Source organism: Lepisosteus oculatus, chromosome 2, assembly GCF_040954835.1.
Source record: "Lepisosteus oculatus isolate fLepOcu1 chromosome 2, fLepOcu1.hap2, whole genome shotgun sequence".
In the NCBI taxonomy this organism is placed as follows: Eukaryota; Metazoa; Chordata; class Actinopteri; order Semionotiformes; family Lepisosteidae; genus Lepisosteus; species Lepisosteus oculatus.
The window spans coordinates 31,831,680-31,852,042 of record NC_090697.1 but is presented as its reverse complement, the minus strand read 5'-3'; the positions used below and the strand labels follow the sequence as shown (position 1 = coordinate 31,852,042).

Below are 20,363 nucleotides of genomic sequence, written 5' to 3'. Positions count from 1 at the left end.
TGTTAATTATGCATATAACTGTCAATTCTGAAATACTTTGAGATAATTTGTCAATGATACACACCATCAATAACATTTGATTATTAAATCTGTACAAGAGACAGAACAAATATTAATAAACAACTATAAATACACTTCTAGCATGTATTTTGAGTGAAGTGCTTACTGTATAATTCATTGTTGTATTCATTATTTTGCAAAAAATACATTTCATTTTTAGATTAATAAAGCTCCAGTAAATATTCTTTTAATGGTGTCTGGTGTCAAATCATATTATTTATCCTGCTGTAAACCGAAGAATTAACATTGTACAAATAGCACAAATCACATTTAAAAAAACCCATCCAAAAATACTGAAACCTTTTGTTGCATTTTATTGCAAAGAACTACCACATGAGGAATTAAAGACAGACACATCCTTATACTGGCAAACAATGCTAATTTATGCAAGAGGCCAACCAAAACTGGCATTTATCTTTTTGATCATATGGCCTAGCTCTAGGATTGATTATGAAATGCACATTTCAAGGTGAGGTATTCATTCAGCTGAGTGTTTTCAATTCAATTCTATTGCCCCTCAGAATCCTTTATTTAATCATTTATTGCTGCGCTGAATTACAAAATATTTAAGTGTGTAATGTGTTTGTGTGTACTTTAAACATTTCTCACTATCTAGCATTATTACTAAAATTTTTTACTAAATATCCCTAATTATGAATAAAACACCTGCATTAGAACTGTACGTAACCTACATCACCTACACAAAAACACATCACATACCTTGTTATACATGTCTGTATCAAAATATACAGAGCTTGGACGGCACTAAGGATTAGGATGAGAGAATACAAACTACAGTACACTGATATTTAAATTGGTAATTTAAATATTAAGTTATACAGCTTCAATGAATTAAACTCTCCGTCAGCTATTAATGTGTTCCCCCTTTTCAGCAATTTAATATTAAGACTGACTGACTTAAAAATAAAAAAAAATACAGAAAAGTTTCATATATATATATAAAGAAGCTCAAACGTTGAAAGCATTGGATGATACAAGCTCATAACAGGATTAAAAAACGCAGGTTAATTTCATTTTGATTGCAGTTCTGCCATTTTAACAGCAGATGGCATTATTGAGCTAAGTTTGTTTTAAGACTGCCTTTCATAAATCTTACCTTTCACTTTCCGTTTAGTTTCATCATCTGCAGTGCGTTCAGTAGGATTGTTAAATGCCTTCAGGATTCCAGCTTTTATACGCTGAAAAACATTTATTAAAGAAAGATGTTAATGGCTCAAAAACAAATAAGTCTGATTACAGTTTTCAGCAGAATAAAGGAATATCTGACAAAATACAGAACATGCCCATATAACATTCATAAAAGATTTCAACATGAATTAAATGAGAACAGTCACAAATGAGAGAAGGCCATTTCACAGATCTAACATGATTATTTCAGTATCATTAGATCAAATATCGCCAGAAAAACAAACCCAAGAGGATTTTAGTTTCAACAATGTGGCTAAAACCAAACTACTTTTATTTAACAAATTACTCAGCAGCAAATTCCCTGTACAAAAACACATAACACAGCAAAAACAGAGCTAAGGGCTTAAAGATAAAAATAAAAAGTACTGTTACTGCATAATCATTATTACTACAAAAACTGGATAGGTCCACCTGTCAGAAATACCATATAGCTATGAATACATCCACAGACACACATCTAAAATATAAAAAAGCATATTGTTTAAATAAACCCTGTTTCAAAACAGTGTATATGTGAACACACAGCATAGTTAGGCAATACAAATGGAATGTACACCGTAGAGCCCACATTATTCTCTCATAACTAATGATTTCGAGGCCTTTATATAATGTGACATGGCCAGTGACTCTGTTCTCCTTTCGCCCTTTTATCCTTATGCCAACATTAAAGACAAAGTAGCAATCAATAGATAATTGGCCAAGCTCTATACAGTATAGGACCAAACAAGTAGCCCCCTTTTGTGAAGTTCAGTGCACTAGACCGTTTATTTAGGTCAAAAGCGTCATTATTAGATGGTCGCAGAGCTGGCGACTGTAGTGCAAGACATTAATCAATTAGAAGCAGGATCTAGCTACTTTACAACCTAGCTACTAGCTACTTTGTGTATCTGAAACCAATAATTAAAAATTACATTATTTTTAAATTTTACTACGAATGCCTTTGTTTAACATTTTAAATAATTAAATTGTTCATTTTCTTTAAATTAATCAAAATTCTTAGATTTTTTTTGCTTTTTTCCCCAGATAATTTTTAAATGTGTAAGAATACGTGACTACATAGACAAATGTGTCAATTGAACGAGTCATTGAATGTATTTATTTAAATTTGATTTTTTGTTTCTCAATTCAGATTCAGAAAGTGTAATATTTGGTTTATTATTACCACTTTAAATATTCCCAGTACAGAATCATTCGTAGGCTGCTAAATGGAAAAAGAAAGAAGCAGCCTAGACAAAAAGCGCCCAGTCGATGTATATGATCTAAATATGGACAAGGCGAATACTTAAGAGTTTAATTCTGACACATTACACAGCAAAGGCGGACTTGTATTTCTGAGTGATATGATTCCAAATGAGTTAGTGGCCATAATCATCTTTACAGGATTCTGGTGGCCAGTGCGCATTACTAAAAGCCTCCTCCCTTCAAAAACACATGGCAGTGACACTTCACAACAATAGCTCGATTAGCAGATGTGGAGTTCCCAGGACACACAATGATGCCGTCCGGGTACAACTAGCAATTTCTAACTGGCACAACTGTCAATGCTCACAAGTTTGAATAGATCCATAGACCTGCCATTCTCATCTTGTCACAATGTCTGCAGTCCCACCGTGCAGCCACTGTGCTCTATTTTACTAGCCATGTCACTTGCTGGGCTGCCTGGGGATATGAAGTGACCGTTAAAAAAATAATACAGCTCACGCTGAAAGGAGTTTTAATTGCTGTACACGGTGGGACCAACCCTACACTTGCCAAAAACAAGGTACCATAATGCTACCGTACAAAAGACCATGGCCCAGCCATGGGAAGGCAACTGAGAGACCATTTCAGATGCTAATGTTTGATCAGTATGCAGCTTACTGGCCATATCAATAGGGTTGATATGTAGCAAATCAACAGAAAATATTAAAGTACACTATTATGTGAGATATGCTGCAAGATTAAGGTGTAATAATAGTGGACCTCAAAAGATAGGGTTTGGGCTCCTGAGACGTTCACAGTAATAAGTGGCTTCCTGATGATAAATGCATGGAAGCTGTGATTTGTACCTTTATTGTAACGCACGTATACAGGGCACTGAACTGTTTTGTCCAGTGTGCAACATTAAAAAAATACAGGCAGTCCACAACATATTTTGCCAATGCCAGTGGAGAGAACAAAATAAACTACAGAAACACAGAAATCACCCAAAAAGTTATTTCTGGTTATGAATGTTGAATGGAATATGCACGCCCCCCGAAAAAATGAAATTCTCCCCCACACACAAAAATGAAGAAATCGCTAGTAACAGAATAGAAAATTCCATAATAATCTTCACACAGCGTGCACATGAGTACCAACTCATATACTGCCAATATGATCTCAGGATTCATCTGACTTCCTGAAGCTAGAAATGAGAAATATTTTTCACATACTATGCAAATATCCCTGGTTTCCAAAGATGGCATATTTGGCCATCAAACAATTGAATTTGGCCCAGGATTTCGGTCAGGGCACCAGTGGCTCCCTGGGTAATAAGTTCACCTGGAGCAGTGCGAAGCCTCGCTTGAGGTCTCTCTACATGTGAGCCAAGGAGGGTGGCGCTGACAGGAAAGCATGGACCCCCCCCTCCATTCTCTGTGATTGTGTTTCTGTGAATTCTATGTCTAATTAAATCCCTTTGACCGATGGGTTGGGTTACTTCTGGGCATAAATTGATTTCCATAAATGACTGTCTGCAATACCAAGGATATTGCAGGAATCCTTTTACAATTTTAACGGTTTTTACAAATTATGTAAAACCAAGCACACAAAATAAACATCCTAATGAGGGAGCGGTTGGCAACATGCAAAGACTAAAACCTGCAAAGTGAATCTGGCGGGGTGGGAGAGGAGGACAAGGACAGACCAGAGTTTAAAAGCGGTCAGAGGCGTGGAAAAGAAGAGAGAGAACAGCCCGAGCTGCTTGAGTTGGTCATAGTGGAGCTGAGCTGTTATTAGTACGGTAGACAGAGAAGAGAAGCGTCATTTAGGAACACAGCAGAAATTACGCAATGAATGATAAATTGCAAATTCATTTTTCTGTCCTTCTTTCTGAGATTGTATAGGATCCGTCTTGTAATGGACAAAGGATGGAGGGCTGGGAGTTGGCTTCCACAGGGTAAGGATGAGGCACCCGACACAAAGGTCAGAGTGCCAGGTTGCACTCCAGAGAGATTACATTAATAATGATTCATAAAAAATCAAGATGAATAAAAATGTACTTAGTTTGTGTAGTTTAAGCAAAACATCTGTTACCTTTGTTTCCTCCATTCTCATGGCATCCAGCAGGTAATGAAGGAGCTCCTGGCTGTCCTGTTGCTGGTAACCTTTAAATCGAGGAGCTCTGAAGCAAAGAGAGACAAATGGTTAAAAAAGATACAAATACCCATGTTGTCTATCCGTTGTCTACTGGCAGTGTCAGTATTTTCTGAGACTGTTAAACGTGCCCTTACAAACAACATGCAGACTTATATAAGGTTACTAAAAAGATTTTTCATCACAGCGCTTTCTCAAAGCCATTTGTCCACAGGTCTCCAAAACCATATTTATTTTACTAAATGTTTTAAAAGACAAAAAAATAAAGCGCTTGATGTGTTTCTAAATCTGATTTAACACTTCCAGACCAGAAACAAGACTGCTTTTGGGTGAGCTTCTGAAAAAAGGTTCTTCTTACCTCACAAAATCAACATTAGACAATTCTTGAGCTAAAGGATACAAAAATGCCCCTTGAAATAAAAAATCACTTCATTGTAGCCTGTATCCTGTTGAGCTCATTCTCACAATATGTTAACTGAAGGCCTGTTCTGGTCATTTTTTTTTACATACACTTCACTGCCTATAGTTCAGATGAGCACAGGCAAACTTCACAAGCTACTACATGTCCTGTTTTGGGGATTAACCCTATAATCTAATACCTACTGTACGTATATAAGTATTTAAATTACTTTGGACAAAAGCAATCTAATAATAATAATAATAATAATAATAATAATAATAATAATAAATGTGGTAATTACTCTACATATTATGTTTCTACTATTTGTCAGTAGTTTTCACAGACCAAGTAGCACCCAAGGACATTGGTGCATCCACTTTCTTGCTTTCAAAGACTTGTTAGTTTCCTATTTCCTAGGATGATAAATTAATTTAGGTTCTTCACATGAATTCCAATGAGGAGGTTCTATACAAACGAGTAACTGAAAATCCAGAGGATTTATTCTCTAGGTTTGCACATAAACAATTTCTCTGCTAATAATGTACTGTACATATGTTTTTCTATTAGGCTTAGGCTTACAGGCAATAATAACACAGCAAGCACAAATAATGTTATGCAACCTTGGGTACGCTTTTACAGATAAACTAAGCTAGGGTTAGGTGTACAATCACACACAGCATACTAAGTAAAATGTCTGATCACGGATGTGGTACAGGACACGTAATGTATAAATGAAAGATTTACCATAAACTTATCAGACATTTTCAGGCACCTTCGATAACAGCATCATCTGTTTGATAACAATTTTACATTAAGCAATTATTTAAATAAGGATATATCCATTTTAATTGTTAAATATATTACATATTTTTCTAATCAAATGTCCAAATGATAGAATGCAAATTTGCTTTCTTTTAGTAATAAGAACATAAGAAGGATTATAAATGAGAGGAGTCTCATTTATAATCCTCAAAGGTCCTCCAGTCTGGCTGTCCTTACAACTTCTGATCTATAATGCATGGCCCTCTCTGGCCTTTAGGATGGGATTTTAGGATATGGAGTTCAAAACACAGTTCTTTTTCATTTAATATTAATATTTTAAGAAATATTAGCGTTAGTTTATATTTTATTTCCCAAAGCTGTTGTAATCAGTTGTCTTCAAATATTAAATATACTGATATGCAGTACATCCATTAAATTCTTAAGTATATAATCAAGGCTGCTTGTTGGAAATTCAAAGGTTTCTGGGAGAAAACTTCTTTCAATGTACTAGAAGACTACTATCAACACTGTATAGATTTTTATTTAACACCTATCATTATGAGTATTTCACTTAGCAACATGCATTATTAGTGTGCAGAAAAGCAAGTTTTCCAGTATGTTTTTAGTGTGAACTAGCACTTCACCAGAAGGGTAACCTTATTCAGTTTCTGAAGACTTATTTTTTTCTACTTCATTGAAAAAGCTCAATTAAAATACTTAAAGGCATCTCCTGTTAAGCACACACAAAGCAATGCATTTAAATGTTTGAGTCCTCAAGGCACTCATTTGAAATGTGTTTTTTATAGCGTCTAATGCATGAAGTACAATGCCAAATACACATTTGGTTTATACTGTTAGAATCTTCTATGAATATATTTAATGAAAAGAGAGTTTAAAAACATGAACAAAAAAGCTATAAAATACATTCTGATGGCAAGCACCTTCAAAAAAAGCTTTTCAATAAGCAACCTGAAGATCTCAGTTGTTTTTTTTTAAGTGAAGAGAAGCTAGCAACTTCTAATACATAATGTCCGATCTCTTCTCCTTGAAATGATGCTTGAAGCAAGACATTGGCTGAAATGGACAAATCTTAGACAAACAGATGTGCTGGCATATGGAAGCCAGTGCCCATGCTCTCCAACCTGTTGTACAGTGTCGGCAGCATCAAGAAAGAACAGGTTGAACTGCTGTTAATGCCCATGAAAACGTGTGGACGGCTGCCTTCTCTCTCAAGAAGGGCATACAGTGCTGCGCTTCCATTACATAAATGGGTATGACATTGGTTCTGAATAATAAGATGGGTTGGATATGGGTAAGGCTTGTGTGAGATTGGTTTATTAAAGATTTCAAGGAAAGGTTGAAGTAAAAACAGGATCCCCAACCTGGTGATCAACTGAACTCCTGTCTTTGGGAGCTCAAACCATAAACTGCATGTCACATTCTAGAATACATTACTCAAGTTCCACAACCATCTTTAGTTTCACTGTGAGACCAGCTGCTTTATAATCAATATACTGAACGAGCTCAAAATATTAAAACGCATATTAATGTTATTGAGGAGCAGCATTCGTTTTACTTATTTTAATCACACATGGTTTCACTCAGTAATAAAATAGGCATTCACAGAAACTGAAATGGACACAAAAAAGCTGACATATCATAACCCTGGAAATCATTCTATGAAGATTGAATGTAAAAGCATTTTACCATTACATTTTTCTTAAGCATTTATTTTTAAAAAATGCATTTATTACTGCAAATTAAGTGGATAATTCAGACAAGGACCACCATTAAATATGTTTCACATTGAATCAAATAAATTGAGTCTTTCAGGTCAAATTAGAGATGTTGGAAATACGTTCAACAGCATGGCTCTCTTAAAGAACTCGGAAATGTTATATCTTTTGTGTGCTAAGATTTAATTAATTGCTGCAAAGCATTTTCACAAGAATGATCCTAGCTTGTGTCAGAGAGCAGCCAGAGAGACCTAATGTGTTCACATCGTCTACTAAAGGCTTTCTTCTCTTTTAATGTGTGGTGACATTTGCCCAACTTCCAGTATGGCCAAGGCTGAAGACGAATCTCCTGCCACCTGCTTTCAATACTGGTCAGGGCTGTCCTTCCAGGTGGAGCCCCACACTGCTTCAAGGCAGGCGAGGCCTGAAGGAAACATCATGCAGTCTCTTCATCAGCCCTGCATGAGCTGGGACCGTGGCAGGAGAGGGGCACCCTTAGTCCTCACAGGAACGAAAGAACGTGTTTAGAAAGTGAAAGCCTGTCTCATCTGAGCACAAAAATTAAAACATTAAAATACCAGCTGAACTGCCTTAAGACAACAAATTTCACACTTGTCACACACCATTCTGATTATAAAATGCCAATAAAATATCAATAAAAATGGAACAAACCGTTTTCACAGGTATCAGTGGAAAGGAGTAATTATCATTATAATAAAGGGGATTCATCTAGTTGTTGGACTTTCTAGAAGAAGCTCAATGGGTAAAGCTGCTTCAATTGGATCAGTCAAAATTCTACAGTCGGAAAACTCAGCACAGTGGAAAACAAGCAGAAGGGCCCTGTAGCAATGCAGGCAATCTGTCGCTGCCAAACATTTGACAGCTGCAACACTAACAGAATTAACAGCGGATGAATTAGTACCAGACGCTAAGCAGTTTGCTACAGAAAGAACCATCCAACTATATGCAATGACTTTTCTCCTTATAATCTTTGCCAGTTCATTTAACCCCTCTGGAGTGTGCAAATTTATTAAATATACTAACTGCAGATGAAACTTTAGGCTACCAAATGAAGATGCTTTAAATAAGTCAGAAATCAATGGTCTGAACTATCACATTTCTTCAAACATTGGAACCCCAGATGTGCATTAGTATGGAGAAAAGATCTTGAGAAATTAATTTATCATTATTTCAGCAGGAACCATAACACATTTGACTACTTCAACCAGAATAATTTGGCATAATCTACATTCTACTTTGGTAAATAACATGCACTTTGCTGGTTGTACATTCTACCACAGCTGTGCCTTTTCATATCGTAATACTAAAGAAAATGTATTATTAGAATTACAGACAAAACAAAATTATACCCTGACATTATAAATAATTAGAGCTGTTCTTTCCAAGTCTAACTAAGTAGCTAACTGCTACCATGAAGCTGTTTAATACTCCTGAAACTATGTAGCATCTACACAAAAAACTGTTTTTTAAAACCCAACTTTTCCACTCTTGTGAGAAAAGCACAGCAAAAAAGAAGAAATGTTACAAACAAGAGGAAGCTATTTGGGTCTCTCAGCTTGTATGGTTGTGATCCACAGTGATCTGCGGGTCTCCATCAGCTGCTTCTTCAACGAAACGAGTGGATCAGATCTGAAGGAGGCCAGGGTGCTGCTTACTTTGTCCTACAACCCTCTGTTTGAAGACGTGCCTCATGTTCTCAATTTAAATGCATTTCCTGCATTGTTTACCCTCGTCTAATCTGGTTCATGTTTCACTGTTCATTCTGAAGAAATATGATTGGTTGACTCTGCACCTTAAACTACATATACAGCTGTGGCTCACAGTTACTTTGCTTGCAGTTTCTCTAAAAATCAAAATGGTGTCAACGTAAAACACCTAAGTTTCATATATAGCTTTTTCAAGATCAGATTTTACCACCTTGCAACCTGATTTTGAGAAGCTTTTATTTTTGGAGCTTTTGAATATTCATGAAGACAGAGAACATTTTAATCTTTCTTGTTACTGTGCTCCAGATTTGGTTACTACATACTGTAGGAGTTGACTGTTGGAGTTGACAGCACTGGACTTGGACTTGGACTGGGCTGCACAGTGGTCAGCATTGATGCCTTGGGGCCCTGGAGCACTGTATGCATGACGCCTGTATGTTCTTTCCATGTTCACATGGCTTTCCTCCTGGTGCTCCCGTTTCCTCCCAGGTAGGTTAATTTGCCCTCGTGAGTGTGATTCTGTGCATGTCTGTGTTTGCCCTGCAATGGACAGGATTCCCATCCAGTGTGCGCCCAGCCATGCACCTGTTACTTGCCGAGTTAGGCTCTGGCAGAACGGATGGGTGGACTTGGAGCTTCTTAGTAACTAGGCTGTTTGTGAAATGCCTGTTTTCCATTACAATTTGTTCAACCTTGCAATCAGAACACTACTAGAAACACAAAAGTGAACCACTTACAACTACAACTTATTTAATGTAAATTGTTAACATTGGATCTGACAATGTTGTACAAGTGTTAAAATGTGTAATATGAAAACATTCTGGACATCTTTGTCCCAGTGTTGGCATGAGGAAAAATAGTATATTTAGTCCGTTGTCTTCTTAAATGTATATTAAAATTTAAACCCTTTACCTGTTCCTTTGCAGCCTACGCATGCTGACGCAGCTACCTACTTGAACTATTAAAATGTATTACATATAACACTAAATGTGTAATAACAGGCCTGGAAATAACATTATGCACACTATAGGGCACCATTATGAAAAATCAGCCATTTATACTTGAAATGTGAAACTCCCAAGACACAATTGCTTTCAAGATCATTAAAAGCTTACAGCACACTTCTGTCTCCGTTCATACTACTAAAGCAACAACGTCTGTACTGAACATGTGTTTAACTTAATTTTTCTTTCATATGGTTAAACAAAAACATTTTTACTATGGAAAATGAGGCAATGTCTTTGAAGCCTGCAAATATCTCTCCTTCAATTTTGTAGACTTCAAATTTCTAGTTTCTAACGAGTCCACCCAAGGTGCCCGATTTATTGAATAAAATCAAGACCAGTACTCAATTTGATCCTTAGCCTCTATCTTTATGTTCATGCTGTGCAGTTTTTTTTTTATCCCTTTCCCAGTTGAGATTACAAAGACCCTCTGTGTACTGGTGACGTTGCCCCAGCTTTTAAACCTCCTAAAGATCAAAATGTCCTTTGCCACTTTCAAGCCTGCCTTTTGTATTAGGGGATTGACTGTATTCTAGTCACTCAATTACAAAACTATCTAGGAAAAAAAGAACTATATGCCTATCTGTGTTGTGCTCAAAACATAGCAAAGAAAAAGCTTTGGCTATGGCTCCACATATCCGTTAATGACAGTGGTTTCTGGATTCCTGGTAATTACTGTATTACTCAGTCTGAATGCTGACTTTTGCACTGTTGATCACAGAAACCTTCTTAACAAATAGACTTGACTGTCTCTATTTCACTTCTTTCAAAACAGCTACTTGTGCTGTGGTTTCACAGAGGTCAATATTGAGGCCCCTCTCGTTTATAAGCTATATTATAACTTTAGTGCAAATCATTTAGAAAAATGGTGTTTACTTTTATGCATTTATTTAGTGACAACACTCACAGTTTCTTTAATTGTAGCTCACACAGACAAACAATACTTTCCTTGTCATTGTCATCTAGTACTGTCATCTATTTCTCAGGATATCATGCACAGATGTATGAAAATGTTAAGCACCAATGAAACAGAGGTTTATATTCTTAGCATCAGAATGGAATTTAAAAGTCTAAGGCCATAATTGATCATTTTGATTTTAATCCAAATGTTGTGATTAGAAAACTAGAAAACTTTTTGATTCTACTGCAACCTTTGAACACCATAATCGGATTACCAATTAAGACATACATTTCATTATGTACTACTGCATGGATTTTATATACTAATTATCTACTTCTGCTGCTGAGAAACATGTTCATGCCTGTTTTTTTTTTCCTGGAGCTAACAATTGACGACTCCAGCTCGCGCAAACAAAACCCAGAGCTGCTCATATCCTCACAAAATCAGGTTCTTGCTTCACCACTGTTGTAAACACTGCACTGCCTATCTGTAAAACTAAGTGGATTTTAATCTCTTAATTTTAAATTGCACAACTAGTGAATTTCACTTACTTAAATTAGGTGTGACTAGCTTTATCCATCTAAGGATAATCAGTAGAGCTCTTTGTCCATTAGAAACTGATAATGCAAGTGCTTAAAACTGTCTTAAAAATTTGGTGATAGTCCTTTAACTATACCTTCTTCTTTATTTTAAAGTGTTTTTATCTAGTGTCTTGAAATGATAAGTGCAACACAGTGCTTTACAACTAAAAATTGTTTTACTAATTGATCAGTATTCCATTTCCAATCCAAAACATGCATTACCTCAAATGCCTATTTCCTGCAACTGAATTAACCATTCCATATGAAACATCACCAAAATACTTCTAAAAATCTATAATTTGTATCCATTAGTGTTGTTTCTTCTGCAAACTACTTATGCAACATCTACATTTTCTGCATCTGTTGATTGTCATCTAGAATCAAGATCCTCTGCTTTAGTTGTTTTCAAAACTACTGAAATTCCTTGTCTATAATTGATCGACTCAGTCTTATCACCCATTTAGAACGACTGTTGGAAGAGTTTTGTTAATGATCTATGAATAATGTATATTTTACTTAAGTACAATTGGCAGAAAAACACCAGGACATGGAGATAATTAATCTTTAGTGTTTCTAGTACCGATAACTAGTTAATACTATTTAATAAAGAACTTTGTGATTGCAGAGCCTTGGGCATTTTGTCAATTCCTTCTGTGGTAAACACCCAAGTCAAATATTTATTTATTAGTCATTGCAAATTTTTACTTTTATTATCTGGCATGCCTACCATTACTGCTCTTTAATTGTAGGAATACAAATAAAACATTTTATTACATATTATGTATCCTCCACTGCAATATTTTTCCCCCACTCTCTCTCAGACCTAAAATCTGTTTTTACCTAATTTCTCTATTTTTTATAAAGAGATTTAAAACGAACTACATCCAGTTAAAATACTTTTTTACTTATATTTTTCTTAAATGATTAAACCATTGGGGCCACATCTGTCTAAGATTTGATTTATTTACTCTATGGATGAACGTGTCCTGTGTTTTTAGAAGAATATCTTAAAAACCTCCCATTTTGTATTTATCATAATATGGCTAAGGAATACCTCTTTACAGCAGCTTCACACTAAAATATCATGTTTCTGACAAGAAATAAATTAGAAAATTAGTCACTTACAGTCTGCTCAAGTCTAAAAATATGTACTTGCAGCAATGCTTGGTAATTCGTAAGAGCTGAACGAAATGAATAACAAAAGGCACAGAGAACCAAGGACTCAGACGTACATAAAGCATAGATGAATTTAACAACTATTGATGTTTCCTATTATGTTCACGTAGACTCTTCATAATATTTCATATAAATAAGTAATTCAAAATGACCTTGCCTATCTTACAATTTATTGCAGGTTTAAATCTAAGAATTTAGTTTTCTATACTTCTTAAATTCATTCATTGCAGTTCAAATGACCTGCAAATAATTAAATTATTTTTTTCAAGTAGTTCATGTGAAAGGATCACAGACTATATAGATTTTTTAAGGTAACATTAAATGTCATTTGACACAATCCTATTAATCTATCAGTACCTACGGAAGAGCTTTATCAAAAATGATGTTTTAATTACTATGAGGAATGTTTTTCCCTTGTGTTTTTCACTGAGCACCTAAGCAGATCATCTTTGAAGGCCTAAGGTCATTTTTAAAGTATGAATCTTACAAATCCAAAGAATCCTGACTTGAATCTAAACTGTACCACCCACTGGTTATCACCAGCAGTCATGGCCAAAACAGCACAGAGTCAGCAATTATTGCCATTTTGTTCAGCTGTCATACTGAGATCAGATCCAAGGAATAAATATTGACTGAGACCACTTTTCCAGGAGACTGTAGCACTAACTCCCAATTCACAGTTTGCCTTTCTACTCATCAGCCACTTTCAAGAATTCTATTTGTACCCATTTTCAATATTAAATCAAGTTATAAAAAGCTATGTTGCAGAATACCTGTCTCATCACTGACCTCAGACAGCTAAATCATGGATTTGCCATCTCCATCACTCTGTTGCTGTCCAACTGCTACTTCGATTTCTAGCTGCTTGCTCTGATGTAAAGTACGCAATCCAAAGTTATTTTTACTTCTGTGGTGGATTTAACTAGACCGCAAGCTCTCTCAGGAAAACATTCTTCAGTGTAGAAACTAGGACTGTTTCTCCTTTCTCCTGCAACATTTCATTCCACCAAAGCTCCTAACGACAAACCACTCAAATGGTTTGTCTGAATCTACTGCACTGAGCAGTGGATTATTTAGGGATCTACAACTGCCTCTTCTCCTGTGCCTACAACATTAAAAGTGTTTCAGATCTCATATGCACTCTAATAAGTGTAACCTGAGGATCTTGCCATAATGACTTTGTCATTTCTGTAAACAAACAATGACATTTCATCTTTCCTTACAACCTACAAGCACCACTTGTCTTCTGCATAGTCTGCATAGGCCTGTTTAGTCTCTAAAGGTCAATAATCATCTCAGATCACTCTTTTCTCCAGTTGGTGGTTCTTTCTTTCCTTGGTTTAATAAAAAAAAAACACGATATGTTCACTGTTCCAGCCCTCCCTCTTCCTGTTCCACCTAACCACGCTTCTCTCTGTTCTTACTTTGCCTCTCTGCCAGTGCCCAATGACCCTTGATTCTTCCATACATATATTTATCCTAGCATTATATCTGTCTTTTAAAGGCATTATCTAGAAGATGTAAGAGATGTGTCAATATAACATAATGACTTCTTTTTCATAGGAAGCATTTTCTAGGTCAGTGTTTCCTACACTTTTACTATCTACAAGCAATACTTTGCACTTTTATATAAACTTGTCAACTGCCAGGTGTTTGCCTGTCTTGAATTTTATCAAAATCGTTTAGAATTTAATTTGCTTCTGTACAGTGTTTGCTAATTCTCCTAATTTTATACCATCTGCATCATAAACTTCACCAGATCACAAACTATTCTGGAATCTAGATCATTTATATTAATTAAGAAAGACAGTGGTTCTAGTACAGATCCCTGAAGTACTACACTAATTATATCAGCCCAATTTCAGTACTGTACCCTCTGCTTTCTATTTAATAACTAATTCTCAATCCAAACACTCACATGCCCTTGAATACCTACCATCTTTCAACTGAGAATTATTTTTTTATAAGGAACATCATCAAAAGCCTTCTGAAAATTTAGTGTGTGTATCCACTACTGTTATTAGGTATTCAAAGAAATCTAACCAGTTGGTAAGACAAGACTTACCTTTTCCAGATCCATGTTGACTATACCCTAGGACAGCGGTTCTCAAACTTTTTGGACCAAAGCATCCAAGTACCACCTACAAGTCATCATCTCATAGGAACCCCAGAAATTCTCAATGACCAACATGAGCGCATGTGCACACATACATATAATAAATATTATAATAATAAACTTTGTTTGATATAAAAAAATGTGGCTTCTCAAAGTGTTTTACAGAAAAAAAACAATAACAAATAAAAATAAAAAAGCACCATTTCAGCGAGAGGGGTGAGCCTATTTAGTCGAGCAAAGCAGATGTGAATTAATTTTTCGAGCCTTGATACAATTCACAACAGTCTAACAGATTTTAAATCTTCAGGCATTTTCTTGACAGCAAAGGTCTCGTGGTGAATGTTGCAATGAAACCATTAATTTCTGAAGCAACCTCTCTAATTCGTGCAACTACACCGCTGTGTCGGCTTGTCATTGCTCTAGCACCGTCTGTACAAACTCAGACACATTTTATCCAGTCGATGCCATTCTCTTCGATAAATTCATTCAGAAGCTGAAATACGTGCTCTCCTGTAGTCCCTGTTGGTAGCGGCTTACAGAACAGAAAGTCCTCACGGGATGTACCCTCAAACTCGTATCTAACATAAACGAGCAAATTGGCCAAATCGACTACAGACTCATCTAATTGCAGTGAAAAACATCTGCTCATCTTAATGCGCTCTGTCAGCGTACTTTTGATATAATCCTTCATTTCAATAATTCTATGAATGACTGTGTCTTTCAGGGGGGGCAGCAGGTCGAGCTGTTCAGCAGCTTTTTCTGCTTTAGCAATCCGCAAGCTTGCATTTTTCCACGTTTCCGTTTTTATTTCAGTGTTTATTTTAAGTTTTTATTTAATGCGCATGGGAGAGAAACACAGAGACGCTCTGTGTATTTTTCTCAAATTAACTTAGAACAGTCCTTAAATATTTTTCTGTTATTTTTCACGCTTTCCTGTGTTTTGGCGTACCAACTGGCGGCACGCCGCGTACCACTGCAGGTACGCGTACCACAGTTTGAGAACCACTGCCCTAGGATATTATTTCCATATACTTGATCAATTTATTTTGTTCTTATAATCAGATCCATTACTTTATGTAATCGTGGTAATTAAGGTCAGATTAATTGCAAATACTTGGTTCAGTTTTTTCATTTCGTACATCAGCCATTTCTCTTTCATTGGCTAGAAGTTCACAATTTTAACTCCAGATCCTTAATGGTTCTTTTGTTGTCTTGGTCAAAGAACTTTCTACTGTTTATTTTAGTCTCCATTGCAATATTCGTTTCAATTTCTCTCCTGGTCTAATACCCCTTTATACCTGTACATTATTTAACTGTATACTCTTGTTTTTAATCATTTTGCAAAGTGCTCTCTTTTTCCTTAGATTTTTCCCAAACAGATTTTTAAAAGCATTTGGAAATGGGATTTCCCTAAAGTTGAAGCACTAGGGAAAGCATTTTTTTAGCTTTTGACTTTCTCAATCATGGGATAAAAGTGGTCTGTGTGTTGAGTAGAATCTGTTTAAACTGTTGCCATCCTTTTTCCACTGAGTACATATCTATGCCATTGTAATTTACTTACTTAGCTTAAGCTGTGTCGCATTCCTACAATGTCTTTGCTTTGTAGAAATGGTACAGTTTTGCTTTGGACTCAATATCTATAGTTTCAGAATACACTTCCACTTCCACACCATATCATGATCACAGTTCCCTAACTTAGACAATCTGTCTTTTTTTGCCATTTAGAGGTTATCATTGCTTAAGTGTTAAGTGCAGCAGCTTTAATTAACTTTCTGCATTGACGTACAAAGAAAGCCTATCTGGACCCTTGGGTGTTTCAATTGATTCTCACAGCTCAGAGTTGTCTCTTAAGTTTATAAAGATAATGCCAGCCATTTCAGAATCATCAGAAAAACTGTCTCATACCCCTTACAGTTACCATGACTTGTTGCATTTCAAACACTGATTCTGAAGTCCGATTTACAGCGTAACAGATTCTGAATGAGGCAGGTCAATGCCTGACCTGTTTGGCGTTTTGACCTGAGTGGATCAGACCACCTATACAGTCATTCCTTACACCAAATGTGGCAAGAATATTACATAGTGTTTTGCGAAAGTACTCAACCCTTGCTACCACATTTTACTGATTTTGCGACATTGTGCAATTTCGTGATCATTATGACATTATGCATTCAAATACTTCTTTTTAGAATCAATGCAACTTATCCAAAACAAAGTTAAATATGCTGAGACTATGAAAACAAACCTGATTTTCAAAGAAAATTGTAACATTTCTTAATTGTATAAGTATTCAAACCCCTTTGCTCTGCCAAATCCTTATCAGTTCCAGTGCCTTCCATTTGAAAGGTCACATATTTAGATGCATTTAAGTTTCCTCAATTAGATACTGAATTTAAATCCATAAGCCCCATTGTCATAAATCAGGAATTAAGTGGCACTGAAGAACTGATCAGGAGAAGATTTCAAAGTCACTGATTATCCTTTTGATTATGGCAAAGTTCATCATTGAAAAATAGACTTGTAAAGACTACCCAGGTACTATCCATATGGAGCTGTCTATCCAAACTGAGCAACCAAGCAAGCAGAAATCTAGTTAGGGATTCCTCTGTGAAGCCACTGGTAACTTTGGAAGCTGTAATAGGTTCCATGTCTGAGGTGGGAGTAAATGATCTTCATTGACAATATCCCAGTTTGACACTGCATTGCCGTGTCAAACTGATAATAGCCAGTCTCTTCCGAAATGGAGCACATAACAAAACTTCAGTGCAATGACATGCCCAGAGTCCTCCAAACTTCAGCTGAACTGCATAAATATGGGTCCTTAGACACTGTTCAATGCTCATAACATGAACACCCCTTCATCATTACCCACTTTCCAGTGCCACTGCAGCTCTACCAACATATCTAACAGATACAAATGAAGCCGTGGAGTATCCTATGCCTTTAATACTGTGCAACAATGTCAAATGAGGTAACAGGGTCTTTACCGATCTTGCCCATCACACACCTCAGCTTTTAAAAGCATGAAGTGAAAGCCTGGCATGGGGACAAGAGAAAGCTGCAGTTCTCACTAGGAGCCATCACTTACCTCTGAATGCAAACTGTGCACTGGCCATGCGACCAGCTGGCTCCTGCACAGTCAGTCCATTACTCATGAAGAGCCTATGACAACACCAGGAGCAGTAAACCTGATTCCGCTAAGTCCATTTAATGACGGATCAAGGTCCAGGAAGAGGACAACAATCTGATTATCTCCTCCACCCAGCAAAGAGACAACTTTTCAATAACCAGTTACATGGTGTATATTTACATGTTAATCTTATGCTCTTAACTTACTTTTGGCACAGCTGGTTGAAAAGTATTTTTGGAGAAACTGGTCCCTTTCCTGGTTCCTTCATGCAGTTCAGGAACAAGAACATGGCAGACGTCAAAGGCTCTGGACTGGGGAGGGTCACCACCAATGGGTCCTATGCAAAAATCAACCATTACATTTACGAGTTATACTGAGAATAATGCAATGTTTTCCAAGAGAAATTAACCAAATGTTATGAGGCCGGTTCTACTTTGTGTATCAAACACTACCTGCATCTTTGGACAAAAAGCATTCAACCATCTAAATGAAATAAAAATAATGATTTGCAATATTAATAAAATTATACCTACTTATACAAAAGTGCCTTATACACTTATACCACTGTAGTGTAGCATACACCTGTTTTACATTATGCATCACAGCTCATCAAACGGGAAAGTGAGAAAGAGCTTCTTCATCTTTTAAATTGAACGTGAACTTTAGGACGTTCAGACTGCACATGCCCATAATAAAATCGAGGCATGACACCGGGGTTAACAGAATAATATAATAACTATGTAGTTGGGACTAAACTGATTTATCAACTTCTTCAAAGGAGGAGTCTCAGGTGTCTCAGGTTACAAGGTAATTTAACAGTACCCTCAAGTTACAGTTTATGAGGTGTTTTTCAGCAATATCTTCCCATGCAACTCTGATTTCACTAGATAAACACTGGCTGCTGTTATTTGCAAAATATAAAAATAATTGGTGCAACGCTATAACAAAAGCATTAAGTATTATGAATAAATGGTGTATTTGCACAGGATGTTTATATTGGGACATCATTTACATCTTCTAGACTATATGGAGAAGTAATTAAAAGGGAAAACAAAATGCTAAGAGAATTTAAATCAAGTAGTGGTACATTAATCTTTGCCAATAAATTATTTTATAGCAATTGCTAAAAAATAAAAAAAGTCACAATATAACAATGCATTCTTGTAGAAAAATACTGTAACATTGAATTCGTAAGTGCATAAACTCCATATTAATAACTAATCATTATGAAATACACAATTTCTTTCGGAAGAAAAGTAACACTCATGACTTGAATGATAATTTCAACAATTTATTCTTGAAATGGTTGGTCAGTTCTGAGCGTCAGCGAGGCTCACTGGCTCAAACAACTCCTGGCATCTTTGTTATTAATATACTGCCGCTCTCCCTTCCTTCAGGTGACATGCATTTCACCCCTGTGACTTGATACTGTCTCATCAACACTGCCATCTCTTTAACAGGCTGACGTTGTGCAGGGCTTCCAAACATGTGCGAGCCCACAAATCAATCAAGCACATGCGTAACAGCGGTCAGCTATTCTACTGCGACCGGCGGGGAAAGGCGTATCTGGAGAGCACATACAGTAGCTACGAGCTTGCATGTGAAAAGACAGCAAATGCTATGTGGACAGCTGGAGTCGAATACCCTCCCACGACGACACAGAGGGTGTGAAATCAAATGCTGACTAAATAAAATCAAATGATTTTTAAGATACCAACTATGTTTAAATTTGGTAATGTCATTTTTATACACCCCAGATTACATGAGAACATAGACAAGAGGAGGCATTCAGCCTGTTATATAGCCATATAGCCTGTTCGGTAGTTAGTTGTTAATTGATCCCAGGATCTCATCCAGAGTTTTCTTGAAAGAAGTCGGAGTATCAGCTTCAACATCAAGACGGGGTAACTTGCTAGAATTTCATTTTTTCATACTTGGGACGTTTAACTGTTCCTCATTTCAAACTGGCAAGAAGTATAAAAAAGGAAAATAGTGACTCCCTTTTTCTCCCAGGGCTGCTCACCTTCAACTGTGCTTCACTTTTTTACTACCTGTTTTACTACCATCTTGTGTTTTTATTTATAGTTTTACCCTTGACTTCACACAGAAAAGAAAGAAAATCCACCATTTTTTCCCCAATTATTTTCTGGGGTGCTCCTCACCCCGAAGACCTCTGTCTCACCCCTCCTCTCCCCACCTGGGTATAAATACCCAGAATGTAACCA

At 36.3% G+C, this 20,363-nt stretch overlaps 1 protein-coding gene across 1 annotated transcript in view; it reads right to left on the bottom strand.

Annotated features, from left to right (window-relative positions):
• usp45 (ubiquitin specific peptidase 45) overlaps positions 1-20,363 on the bottom strand; it is a 49,477-nt gene that overhangs the window by 9,711 nt on the left and 19,403 nt on the right. The window contains exons 8-10 of the mRNA XM_006626314.3: positions 18,345-18,475; positions 4,546-4,633; positions 1,178-1,259 (exon numbers count right to left, since the gene is read on the bottom strand). Coding sequence (XP_006626377.1) covers positions 1,178-1,259; positions 4,546-4,633; positions 18,345-18,475 — 301 coding nt within the window. The remainder of the gene's footprint in view (positions 1-1,177; positions 1,260-4,545; positions 4,634-18,344; positions 18,476-20,363) is intronic.